Here is a 14,235-nt window from a genome sequence, read left to right as displayed (position 1 = left end):
ATCAATTTGTTTTGATCTTTCAAAGTAGATCATTCCTTGATCAAATCTGTATCAATATCTGACCTGTCTCCAAATTTTAGTTTCTATTCTAGGAAGGAGAGTTTATTCATTTGTATCTGGAAGCACTAAATAAAATGGAATCTAACCCAAGAAAGGGGTGTTTAAAACTGTGCTTTCAGTGGAACTTGCAAATTGAAAAGTGTTTTGTTTTCCTTATGTCAACTTAGTTACTGACCAAATAAATTAAACAGCTGCATGGACCCTAGAGCACCCTTTCAGTCACAAATTCACAAAAAAGGGTTCATCCAGTCATACACAGATATGCAACGATATTAAATCGGTGTTTTATCTCCAGATCTACCAGCAAATTTATTTGTAGCTTTTTGTGTCATTAAATTTTAGATCCTTTTGTTTCTTTACCAATGAAGCAGCAGAATGTCCCATTAATGTATAGGGTACTTGGCAATAACTAGCATGTTTATCCTTCTGGGTCTTTGCCCGGATACTACAGTGAAGTAGTAGGAAATTTGGAAAACCTATAGAGAAATAACATAAGATGCTTCTAAAATAAGCAAAAATTTCCTTGATTTAAAATGAAAAAAATTTTTTTAAATAATTTTTAGAAAACCTTTAAACTGTATTTGATTTTAATTTATTACTTCTAATATTGGTGGTCTGTCCAATCTTCTTGCAGTTTCCCAACCATCTGCCATAGACTTTGCCTTGCCAACTCCTATGGAAAAATAACATCATTTAACTATGTATCATATGATTTTATTTTAAATGTGAGAGGAAATTCATTGATGTAATTAAATTGCAGATCCCAGTACCTGAGCACTCCTATGTAAATTAGTTTAATTAAAGTTAAGTGCTGGTTTGAAATGATGTATATACCCTAGAAAAGCCTGGTTTTAATCCTAATCCCATTTTGTAAAGGCAGCTGTTTCTTCTAATCCCTATTCAGTATTGTATGTTTGAAACTGTAATTAGATCATCTCCCTGGATGTGTGATTTAATCAAGAGTAGTTGTTAAACTGGATTAGATAGAGGCATGTCTCTACCTATTTGAGTGGGTCTTGATTAGTTCCTGAAGTCCTATAAAAGAGGAAACATTTTGAAGAATGAGAGATTCGGAGAGAGCAGAGAATGCTGTAGCACCAAGAAGCAGAGTCCACCAGCCAGCAACCTTTGAAGATGAAGAAGGAAAACTAGCCCCTGGGGAGCTTCATGAAACAGGAAGCCAGGAGAGAAAGCTAGCAGATGACACCATGTTCGCCATGTGCCTTTCCAGCTGAGAGAGAAGCCCTGACTGTGTTTGCCATGTGCCTTCTCACTTGAGAGAGAAACCCTGAACTTCATCGGCCTTCTTGAACCAAGGTATCTTTCCCTGGATGCCTCTGATGGGACCATTTCTATAGATTTGCTTTAATTGGGACATTTTCTCAGCCTTAGAACTGTAAACTAGCAACTTATTAAATTCCTCTTTTTACAAATCGCCCTGTTTCTGGTATATTGCATTCTGACAGCTAGCAAACTAGAACAGTTAATGTTTCAGTAAATTCACATACAGCCATAAGATTAATAAATTTTACTTTTCCATTTAAAGCAAATACTTAAGCCAAAATGAAGAAGGAAAACTATTAATGTTGCCTTGCTTGGTGTCATAAAGACATCAAATCAGGTATATAGGAGATTAATCTCATCCACTCCCAGGCTTTGAGATGATCCCCTCCTTTTAAATCATCCCCACTATATTGGGAGGTTAATGCTGGTGCCCCAGATTTCCAAATAAAAACCAGTTCCTTAAACATCATGTTACCTATCATATTGTTTGGGTGCCCAAAATGTGCATTACTAAATCCTACACAAACACCTCCATAGGCAATGGCTGCTAGGTCTGAAGTTTCCTTGGGGTCGGTCGCAATCCAGTCTTTTTGTCCAGTACCATATACTCTAAGACGTGCAATTCCACCATCTGAAAAGGAAAAGTGGAGCAATTATTTCGTAGTTGGAAAAATGGTTGGACTACAAAGCCCTCATGGCCTTTTCTCACTTCCCAATCTCATCTCATGCTAGACTTCAGCCATACCTGCCTCCTTTCTGTTTCTCAAATGCATTAAGCCCGTTGCCCCATGGCCTGTGCACGTGCCATCCCTTTGTGCTGGCATTAGTCTTCCCAGCTCTCCTAAAGACCTGTTAACTATAATCATTCTTAGGTCTCAACTGAAGTGTCACAGCCTTAGAGAGGCCCCATTACATTCTTCTCCTGCCTGCCCCACCCCAACCCTGCCTGACTCCCCAGGTTATGTTTTATCACATCTCCCTGCTTATTTATTCCATAGTTCTTTTAACAGTCTGAGAAATTGTTTTATTCATTTGTTTAAAGTCCTGCTAAGATCAGTATCCCAAAACCAGAATATGGAAGCCTTGAAGGCAGGAACAGTTGACCATCATGTTCAGCTCTGTATCGTCTTTACTTAGAAAAGGTCCTGGCACATATTAGGGGCTCAAATTTCTTTATTGAGTGAATAATTCCAGGAAGGTAAAAAAAATGATTGGCAAACTCACAATAGACATAAGGTTTGGTGCCAGAAATGAGCAGTGCTAAATCCCACCCAGACTCATACAAGAGCCTTATTGTTTTTTATTTTTACAGTGAGGCATTGCTTAGCACTGCAATTGAGAATACAAGATTATATTAGCACAATTGAGTAGCTGCTAAGAACACAGCAGTCAGAGATTAGGTCTGCAGAGCAGCAAATAGCTACCAAGAGCAACTAACATAACCTGATTCTAACAAAGTGATTCGGTTTTGATTCATTCGAATATTATCTCCTGAGAAGTGGAAGTCAAGCATTTTTTATACAGAAGATGAAAAAAAATCAGAATAATTTACTCAGAGCATGCTACTGAATCTAAGCCCTATTTATTTTTAAATGAAAAGTTTGGTGAAACCGAGTGATTTGAACAACTTCAGAACACTGGCCTTTGTTATTTGCAACAAATAAAACCAGACTGCCATGACATGAAACCCTAGAAAATATACTAGAGGGAGTAATTCAGCGGGAGATAAACTATGGGAATAATTTCACTATCTGGTTCATTGAACATTGGGATTTGCTTTAATAGTATAGAAAATATTTATCTATTGAACATAAAGCTACTTTGACATTTTAAAAAAGTATTCATCTTTACAAGTTAATATCCAGTCTCACATTTAATCAAAATTGTCAGATGATCTCAGAATAACCTCTCAATGCTCTTGGGGTTTCTCATCTAAACAATCCCACTCCTACCTCCATGTGCCACAGCAACCTGAGTATCAACCTCTTTTCCTACCACTTTCTTCCCCTTTTACATGTGGGACCCAGGTGGAATCCTCATGGAGCAGCTAAAGTCACTGCTAAGAGACAGGGGAGGAGAAATCTTTATGCAGGCAAGGCCCACCTCTCACCAATCAATCAATACTGACCCACTGAGAAATTGCTTTTGTGTTCGCCAGAAATTCTCAAGATCTAATCAACCAAAACAGGGCTTCCTCTGAGGAATAGAGGAATAGACTGTCTTTAATCTTCTAAACCCTGTACAAATTAGGCTGGACATATGAAATTGCTATTTTGGTAGATCAAAAAATTGTCAAAAAGAATTTTCTTCTGGTTCTAGCTAAATACGTTTGTTATAACATTTATCACTATTTTTATACTTATTTTTCTTATTTGCTTGTCTCCCTTACTGAGTTGTGCACTTTGTAGGGCATATACTCTGTTGATTCAATCTGATGCACATAAATATGGAGTTTTACTCTGTTCCACACACAGAGCTAACTACGGGGCATACACAAACTTCCACCCAGACACATGATCCCTGCCTTCTTGAATCCTACAATTTGTTAGCTCTGTCTTAGTCATTGTCTGGGAAGTTATTGTATTGCCACTACTCAGTCCCTAGCTCATGATGGGTACACCATAAGTGTTTGTTGAATTAGCAAATGAAAATGTTTAAATTTCACTTGTTGGCTTTGCCCATTTCTCAATGAGAAATAAAAATCAGTAAACATGCTCAGATTTTCACATCTGTGTCCTACTAAAAAGCATGATAACCAGAAATATGCTGTGTCTAAAATAAGGATCAAGAGTTCCACTTCCAGCATGAAAGCATGAGGAGGTCTGCAGGCATGCTCCCCACTGAAACCGGTGAAAGATATTTTTTTTCAAAAAAAAACCACACACATTTAAAGTCTCTGGAAGTGGCCCTGGAAATATTTATTTGAAAATAATCTACTAAATCTTGGTGAGAATAGCAGGAGTGTGGTGTTTGTACCAAGACCTTTTTCTTCCATCCTCCCACCCACCTCAGTGAGATGGAACCTCCACTCTAGACTGATGCAGCCAAAACACAGGGTTCCCTCTCCCCCCAGCTCTTAACAGAGGGCTGCCTTCCCAGGAAGGGCAGGATGTCGGCATTTGTATTCTGCCCAGCTACTCATTTCTGATACTAAGTTCCAGATGAGTATGACCAAGAGATGGGCGTTCCTTTCTACTGCCCACTCCCACTTATGGAAGAAAGTTCTAACTGAAGCACCGCACCACTGAGAATACCAGAACCCTTATCACCCTTGCCCTGGACTGTAAAGCTGAGGCTCCCTACAGAGGCAAGCAGAGAAGCCTGAAATACAGACCCCCCTCACCAAGCACCCAATTCCTAAAGCAGGAGTGTCACTAAAAGAGATGTCTTGTCTCCATCCCCAACTCCAGAGACCCAAGGCTCAGAACTTTGTCTAGGGGGAGAAGCAGGCCGTAGAATGAAGGGCTCTTAGTCTCTTCCTAAAGTAACTGACTTAAATTTACAACTCTTCTCAAGAACTTATAGCCTAAGGGCACTCTGAAAAACAATACAGGTTGTGGTGACAAGCAATTAAGAAGAGATTAGTAGATTCATTAGCATTATAAGTGAATATGTAGGCCTGCTAGTTTAACAGCAAGAACTAGGGAAAGAAACACTAACGAAGAATTATTCTGAGATCAGAACAAATCTCAAACATTGCCTTCCTATCTATTCATTCAAAAGAAGAACTCTAGTTTAATGGATCAGTCTGTGGAACAATTGATGCACAGAGTGGTATTGAAAATAATAGAGGGATCAGCTGGCAACTAGTGGAGCTTACCAGCTAAACATGGTCAGGGAAAGAGTCACAGAGAACCTTCCAAAGCCACTGTCATCCCTGGGGAACTGTGGGCCTCCCCAAGGGGGGTCCCCCTGAATGGCAAAATGAAAGGCCTCACACTGAAGAAGGAAAATAGATTTCATGAAAATAATCCAGCCAATCACTAAACAAATAATAATCGCAGATCCTGGTGGTAGGGGAGGGGAGGAAAATAGCTGTCCCCAGAGTTGCTGAAATATATTGTGTTCATTTTCCAGAACAAAATTATGAGACATGCAAAGAAACAGAAAAGCATGGCCCATACATGGGGGAAAAGGCAGTGGGAGTGACCAGAGGTTGGGGTTAAGGGACAAAAGATTTCAAAGCAGCAACTATCAATACATTTAGAGAGCTAAGGGGCATCATGATTAAACAGGTATAAGAAAGCATGATGAAACTGTCTCACAAAAATAGAATATAAATAAAAAGCTAGAAATATCAAAAAAAAAAAAAAAAAAAAGATCCAAATGAAAAATTCACTAAAAATATGACAGATTTGCACTGGCAGAAGAAGATATTAGCAAACTTGAAGACAGATCAATAGAGATCGTGCAATTTGAAAACAGAGAAAAGAGAATGAATAAAAATGAACAGAGCCTTAGAGACATGTGGGACAGCACTAGCACATCAACATACATGTAATGAGGGTGCCAGGAGGAGATGAGAGAGAGAAATGAGCAGGAAAATTATTCAGAAAGATAATAGCTGAAAACTTCCCAAATTTATTGAAAAACAGTAACCTAAAAATCCAAATAAAATAAATACAAAGAGATCCACAAACATACATATTATAGTAAAAATGCTGGAAACCAAGGACAAGGAAAAAATCTTGACAGCAGCAAAAGAAAAATGACATCATTTACAAATGGACCACAGTAAAATTAACAGATTATTTCTCTTCAAGAACAATAAAGGAAGTGGGATAATATACTCAGAGTACTCAATGAAAAAAACTGTCAATGAAGAATCTAAATCCGGTAAAGCTATCTTTCAAAAATGAAGGCAAAAATAAATACATTCCCAGATAAACAAAAACTAAGATAATTGGTCCTAGAAGACCCACCTTAAAAGAAATACTAAAGGAAGTTCTTCAAGATGAAACCAAGTACCCCAGGTGCCAATTCAAATTCACAGACAAAAAACAAAGAGTATTGGTAAAGATAATTATATAATTATTAAAGACAATAAAAGGCATATTTCTTAAATTAAATAAAATAATTTAATTTAAAAAGCAATTGTATAAAACAATACGTATATAGTGTATTGTTTGGCCTCTAACATATTGAAATGTGATATATTTACCAATAACAGCACAAAGAGATGGGTAAGAGCAAAGTTGTGTTGGGCTAAAAATATGACTCCATATGGTAACTTGAATCCACAGAAATGAATTAAGAGATCCAGAAATGATAAATAAGGTTAGTAAAACAAAAACCTATAAATATATACTTCTTCTCTGTGCTGGCTTGAAAGGATTATGTGCCTAAAAAAGCCATATTTTATGGAACCAGCCATTTCTTTTAAGCCCTACTCAGCGCCATACGTTGGAAACTTGATTAGATTATCTCCACAGAGATGTGGGTCCGCCCTTTCAACATGGGTCTTGATTAGTTTACTGAAATCCTTTGACAGAGAAAGCATTTTGGAGAAAGCTTTGGAATGATGAGAAAGCCATGAGAATCACAGAGCCCACTCAGCCAAATACCTTTGGAGATGAAGAAGGAAAATATCCCCAGGGTAGCTTCATGAAACAAGAAGCCTGGAGAGAAAGCTAGCAGACGTTGCCATGTTCACCAAGTGCCTTTTCAGTTGAGAAAGAAATTCTGAACTTCATCAGTCTTTCTTGAGTGAAGGTAACCTCTTGTTGGTGCCTTAATTTGGACATTTTTATAGACTTGCTTTATTTGGGACATTTTCACAACCATAGAACAGTAAACTTGCAACTTAATAAATTCCCCCTTTTAAAAGCCATTCCATTTCTAGTATGGTGCATTCCAGCAGCTAGCAAACTAGAACACTTTCCTTTCTTCTTTCAGTTTCTTTAAATGATATTGTCTAAAGGAGACACACTTTTGATTCAGAGATACAAATAAATTGAAAAAGATACATTATGCAAACAACAACCAAGAGACAGCTAGATTGGCTATACTAATATTAGACCAAATAGACTTCAAACAAACAAAACAAATTCACTAGAGATAAAGAGGATCATTTTATAATGATTAAAAGGTCAACCCATCAGGAAGATATAATAATTATAAACATACAAGCACCTAAAAACAGAACACCAAAATCCAGGGGGGAAAAAACAGCAAAAATAAAGGGAGAAGTAGACAACTCAATAATATTTGGAGACTTCAATACCCACTTTCAATTTTAGACAGAACAACAAGGCAAAAAATCAACAAGGACATAAAAGACTTTATCAATACTGTAAACCAGCTAGACCTAACAGACATGCATAGATCTCTCCACCCCACAACAGCAGCAGACTATACATTGTTCTCAAGTCCACACAGAACATTCTCCAGGGTAGACCATATGCTTGACCATAAAACAAACCTCAGTAAACTTTATAGAACTGAGGTAATATAAAGTATGTTCTCCAATCACATGGAATGAAGTAAAAAACAATAAAAAATTTGGAAACTCATAAATGTGTGGAAATTAAACAACCTACTCCTAAATAACCAGTGTGCCAAAGAAAATATCAAAAAGGAAATTAGAAAATAGTTTGAAATAAATTAAAATGAAGATGAAACATATCAAAATGTATGGGATACAGCTAAAAGAGTGTTTTAAAGGAAATTTATAGGTGCAAATGTCTCTGTTGAAAAAGAAAGACTTCAACAATCTAAACGTCCACCTTTAGATACTGAAAAGAGAGCAAACAAAACCTAAAGCAAACAGAAGGAATGAAATGAGAAGGATTAGAATGGAAAGAAATTAAAGATTTAAATAAATGGAAAAACATTCCATGTTCAAGGATTGCCAGACTTAATATTGTTAAGATGGCGTTACTTTCCAAATTGATCTACAGATTCAATGAAATCTTTATCAGAATCTCAACTGACTTCTATGTGGACATTGACAAGCTGAATCTAAAACTTGCACAAATTGCAAAGGACCCAGAATAGCATAAACAATCCTGAAAAAGAAAAACAAAGTAAGAAGACTCTCACCTTCCAATTTCATATGTATTACAAAGCAGCAGTAATCAGCACAGTGTAGTACTAGCACAAGGATATGTATCAATGGAATAGAAGTGATAGTCCCAAAATAAACTCATACATCTATAGTCAATGGTTGCAAAGGCCATTCTATGGGGGAAAAAAGTCCCTTCAACAAATGGGTTCTGATCAACTGGAAAGCCATATGTAAAAGAATGAAGTTGGACCATTATCTCACATCATACAGAAAAATGAAAACAAAATGTACTGAAGACCTAAATTTAAAATCTAAAACTATAAGATTCTTTAAAAGAAACCGTAGGCGTAAACCTTCATGACTTTGGATTTGGCAATGAATTTCTAGCTATGACACCAAAAACATGAGCCACAATTGAAAAATAGATGAATTGGAATTCAAAAAGACTTCAAAAGACACTATCAAAAAAGTCAAAACACAATCCACAGAATGGTAGAAAATATTTGCAAAACATATATCTGATAAGGGATTTATATCCAAAATATATAAAGAACTCCTACAAGCCAATAATAGAAAGTCCCAACATTTAAATGAACAAAGAATCTGAATTGACATGTCCCAAGAAGATATATAAATGGCCAAAAAGTACATGAAAATATATTTGATATCATTAGTCATCAGGGAAATGCAAATTAAAAGCACAGTAAGATATCACCCTACACCCACTAGGACAGCTATAATCAAAAAGTCAGATAATTACCACCAGGGACTGCCCTGGAGAGAAGCAGGTGGGAATGGGGTAGGAAAAAGAGCACTGAACAAGGAAGGGGGAGGGGAAGTAAGTAAAGTTAATCTACAAAAGCAAATAGCCCCATATTGCCTATTGCTCTTGCCTTCCTTACCTCTGTCCTTGCAAGAGTGCCCACATGTCCTCTTACATACGTTCTCAATAAATTTTCTACATACTTAAAAAGAAGTTAAGTAGTAAAGTATTGGCAAAGATGTGGCAAAATCAGAGCTCTCATAGGCTGCTTGACAGAATGTAAAAAATGGCGCAGCCACTTTGGAAAACAGTCTGGTAGCTCATCAAATGGTGCAACATAGCTACCATATTACTCAGCAGTGCCACTCCTAGGTATACATCCAAGAGAAATAAAAACATATGTCCACACAAAAGCATACATGGAGGGTCATAGTTGCATTATTCATAAAAACCAAAAGGTGTAAACTACACAATATTCATCAATTGATAAAGGGATAAATAAAATATAGTATATCCATACAATGGAATATTATTTGTCCATAAAAAAGGATGAAGTACATGCTACAAGAGAGACAAAACTTGAAAGTATTACACTAAGTGAAAGAAGCCAATCACAAAAGGTCACATATTCTATTATTCCATTTACATGAAATGTTAAGATTCGGCAAAGGTATAGAGACAGAAAGCTGATTAGTGGTTGCATAGGACTTGGGGAGAAGAGACGATAGAGGGTAATAGCTAAAAGTTATAGAGTTTCTTTTTGAAGTGATGAAAATATTCTAGAATTGACCATAATGCTGTTGCATGTATCTATAAATATACAAAAAAATTAAATTGTATACTTTAAATGGATGAATTGATGGAATTTTATCATAATAAAGCTATTACAAGAAAATATTTTAAAATAAAATGGGGATTATTTGTGCATACCATTTCAACTGCTAATGAATACATCTGTGAAATAAAAATCATTAGGAGTTATTTCACTAATACAACTTAGTTAAATCACATCCTAATTTATTTGATAGTCTCTCAGTGATTACCTACTGATGAATGAGTTAAAATAAGAATTAGCCAGCACACACTAGTGCAACCTTCCAGAAACCTACAACTCCAGATGGGTCCCTGGACCAGATAAGTCCTGAAACCTAGAAGGCCCAGCCTCTCCAGAACGTCCCATCTCCCTACCCCATATTAGTGACGGACCCTTCCAAAATGAAAAAGTTAGAATGGCCATAGCCCAAACACCCCTAAAATGAGGAATAGAAGGATCAAAGGTGATAGTGGAGTTTACAGAGAATTTAACAAATGAATATGAATGCTGAATCATTAAACTGATATCTCTTTTAGTCTCCAGTATCTTAGGACAGCTAAAGTAAAAACTTAAGATTGTGGAATTGTAACCCATGTCAATCTCTGAAATATGTTCTACAACTAATTGTGGTGCTGTGCTTTGAAATTTATTGCTTTTTTGTATACAAGTTATTTTTCACAAAAGAAAAAGAAAGAAAAGTCTGTTGTGATGACAAATATATATATATATATATATATATATATATATATATATTTAAGCCTTCTAGCTTCCTATATTCTGGAGCAGCTAGAAGGAAAAAAATCTGAAAGGATCATATGGTAGCCCATGACCAACTCTGGGATCTGTCCTGTAACTTCTTGTTGAAGAGTGCTTTGAAAACTATTACTTTTTTATTTCTTCGCTTTGTTTATATGTTATACTGTACAATAAACAAAGTTTAAAAATAAAATAAAATAAAAAAGAATTAGTGGGCCGACTGCAGTGGCTCAGTGACAGAGCTCTCATCTGCCATGCCAGAGACCCGGGTACATTTCCCGGTGCCTGCCCATGCGAAAGAAAAAAAAAGAATTAGTGTGCAAAAGGGACAAATCATAAATCCTAAAACACTACAGAGATAAGTGGCCAATAGGAAAGGGTGGTTTCATTTTATATTTTTTAAATATGTCAATATAAAATAAACAAGTCATAGAAATGCAGATGGGTGATTGTCACTTACCTGGGAAAATGTTGAGTCTTATATGAGTCCATCTCTGCTGGGAACTGATGGAAAAATAATTGTGACTAGAGCCAGGCTCTCTTGCTTTTAGCTCTGCCATGGGAACCAAGTAATTCCAGCCATTGGACTTTAGCTAGCAATAAATATCACAATGTTAGTGACCTAGTTCTTGGAAAACAATAAATTCTCTCATCCTAGTTACTGCATGAGGCTCAAGGGGTAGAGATACTTTGGAATAAAAGTTAATGATGGATGTCTAATGGAACATTTGAATAAAAATACTAATCAAGAGCAAGCCCCAAGCAGATTTAATAATAAACAGAAGACCTGTTTCTTTAACACTGATCCAAATAGTCATTGGATGTAGGCAGCAGGTGGGACGCCCCGGTAGGGAGGGTTAGGAATGAAGAACAATTACATTTCTTCACCATGAGAATGCTTAGAAAGTGGAAACCAGAATAGTGATGTGAACATTCAAATTAAACCATAGGGCTATCCCCATCGACTACAAGATTTGAAGTAAACTGGTTAGTTTGCACCTTGCAACTATTTTCCCTAGATCAGATCGTCTCAAACTCTCTGGGCAGAAGGACCTGTCTGTTTTGCTGTTGTCATTTATTTCCCGTCTGTTACAGATCAACACTTCTGTAAACACAAAAAATACTATGCAAATAATTTAAACATCAACAACAAAATAAAAGAATGTATCCCCAAAACCCAAATTGCTTATTATTAAATTCATCAAACATAAAGTGACTCTTTCAAACCGCCATAAAAGAATAAATACTAATTCTGAATTTCTGTATTTATCTTCTCAGAAAGTAGTAACATTTTGCAGATGGGCACCTGTAACGGACCACATTTTGAGCACTACTCTCGATTTTTTAGGGGCCATGAAGTTCCCTCGTAAGGGAATTGCAAAAACAACTAATGAAACATTTGTAGGTTCATACCAGATGAGCAAGTAAGGTGAGATATGTCAGAATTCAGTGTTCCAAAGAATCAGCTTGCATAACCTGGCATGCAAAGTAAAGTTTCATTATTGTCCTATCAATCGCTTACAATAATCAATGCTATCTTTATAGGCATACCTCATCAATAGCTTCAAATTCCTCAGGTTTGGCCGCTGCTCCTGTCCTAATTCCTCTTTGTGGGATTTCTGGTAGTTTATCTGAAGTTAAAATTACCATTTAGGGTTAAAGTTAAAGCTCAAAATCAAAGAAACTATCTACATAGGCTATATGGGAATTTTCCTTTTGCCAAATAACAATGAAGATATCATTTTTCAAGTCAAAGCACCAGGTAATTACAGTAATAGAAACACTCATTGAACTTCCTTAATATTTAAAATATTAATGGTCATTTTAAAAATTAGTGCAATATATTTTATAGTACATTTGCTTGTCAAAATAGTAATTACAGTTTTCAACTTAGGTCAAGGATCAACAAATTAATCACATGACTGGAGTTTTCAAGATAAGGATCAATAAAGTTTTGGAATATTGCAAGGTCACTTGCAGAAACACTACTTCCCGAAATGCTATCCTTAGAATTGATGCTTAGGCGATTCAGAAATGGAAGCACTCACTGACAACTGATGAACAAATTATTCATTCACCATTCATTTGTCGTAATCACTTCCTACTTGTAAAGTAGCATCACTTGTATAATTATTTAACTTTTCAGGTACCCCAGCTATCTTTGGGGAACAGGGCCCATGCATTTCATTTCTGAAGAGCCTGACACAGTACTATATACATAAAATGAATACATATTCATTATAAATTTGCCAATTGGTATGATTTACCTTCCCTATATCACGAATATACACACACATGATTGTACCATTTCTAAAAAATTCTAGGGTCAACATCAGATGGTGACAATTAAAGGGATAAAAACACAAAGTCTAACTCACAGAACCTGCCTGAGTCATGAAGTCCAGAGTTCTAAGATGAGGAAAGGAAACCTTTCTGAAACCCTTGGAGCTGCTGCATCATTGCACACCCTGGGATAAGGGTGAAATCAGTGCTGGCGCAGCTGGCCCTTCAGGCAGCCCAGATCTGGCTCCATATCCTCTGAGGCACCCTAAGGTACAGCAAACTTTCCCCAGGAACCTGCTCATCAAACCTCATGGTGGTGGGCCACGGTGGCTCAGTGGCAGAGTTCCTGCCTGCCATGCCAGAGACCTGGGTTTGATTCCTGATGCCTGCCCATGTTAAAAAAAAAAAAAAAAAAAAAAAAAACCTCATGGTGGTATGAAGTCCTGCCTCTGAATAAGGCCTGAGGAGTAGGGAAATGATGTGTTTCCACAGGGCCAAAGAACATTGTTAAGCTGAAAACTAAAAACAGTGTGCTCATTAGAAATCTAAAGGTCCAAGTTCTAAAGTTCTGTCACATCAAACCGTCATCAAAGTGGCCTTAGGCGAGTTGCTGACCCTGTCTGGGTCTTATCTAGAGTGCAAAATCAGGTAGCTGGGCCAGTTGAACCCGATCACTCCATAAATCTCATTCTATGGGAAAATCAAAGGATCCTAAGGCACCTTCTTCCAAGTTTGCTGCTTGAATTGACATTCGAGGAGCATAATTTCCTAGGAAATAAGAAATATCCACATCGAAACCTCGGATAATTCCTTGTATTCCCAGTTTGATGATACACCAATCATGACCTACATGATGTAAAAGCAAAAAGAACAACTCCATTAGAAATAATAAAGTTAACGAACGATGTGATTAGACAGTACTAATAAAGAAAACAAACAATAAAAGGATTACTGTTCTCCCATCACAGAAAAAAATATATAGGTTAATACTCAACTAATATGATTTTAAGATATCTCATAGTCTGGCCACATGTGACCACCATTCTCCTGCATACCAGAAAATGCAGAGACTTTGGATTCAGAGACCAGATTCTAATTCCAAGTTGATCACTTACTAGCTGTGTGTCCTTGGCAAATTATTTGACCTCTCTGGACCTCTTTTTCTTCAACCATAAATCCAGGATGGTATGAGTTTCCATAAAGTTTAAATATGATTATGTATAACCTAGCACAGTAGGTGCAACGTGAAGTTGGTTCTCCTGGATACAC

The 14,235-nt window shown here is 36.6% G+C and overlaps 1 protein-coding gene across 8 annotated transcripts in view; it reads right to left on the bottom strand.

Annotated features, from left to right (window-relative positions):
• ALLC (allantoicase) overlaps nucleotides 1-14,235 on the bottom strand; it is a 101,975-nt gene that overhangs the window by 3,983 nt on the left and 83,757 nt on the right. For 7 of the 8 annotated variants that reach the window (XM_077153094.1, XM_077153097.1, XM_077153102.1 and 4 more), the window contains 5 exons: nucleotides 13,687-13,812; nucleotides 12,235-12,314; nucleotides 11,144-11,276; nucleotides 1,820-1,975; nucleotides 660-733 (listed from right to left, as the gene is read on the bottom strand). In XM_077153094.1, coding sequence (XP_077009209.1) covers nucleotides 660-733; nucleotides 1,820-1,975; nucleotides 11,144-11,276; nucleotides 12,235-12,314; nucleotides 13,687-13,812 — 569 coding nt within the window. The remainder of the gene's footprint in view (nucleotides 1-659; nucleotides 734-1,819; nucleotides 1,976-11,143; nucleotides 11,277-12,234; nucleotides 12,315-13,686; nucleotides 13,813-14,235) is intronic. The other variant, XM_077153099.1, reaches the window with a different exon arrangement.

This window comes from Tamandua tetradactyla, chromosome 3 (genome assembly GCF_023851605.1).
Source record: "Tamandua tetradactyla isolate mTamTet1 chromosome 3, mTamTet1.pri, whole genome shotgun sequence".
In the NCBI taxonomy this organism is placed as follows: Eukaryota; Metazoa; Chordata; class Mammalia; order Pilosa; family Myrmecophagidae; genus Tamandua; species Tamandua tetradactyla.
Note: the sequence above shows the minus strand (reverse complement) of the source record. Positions and strands in the feature narration are given on the sequence as shown.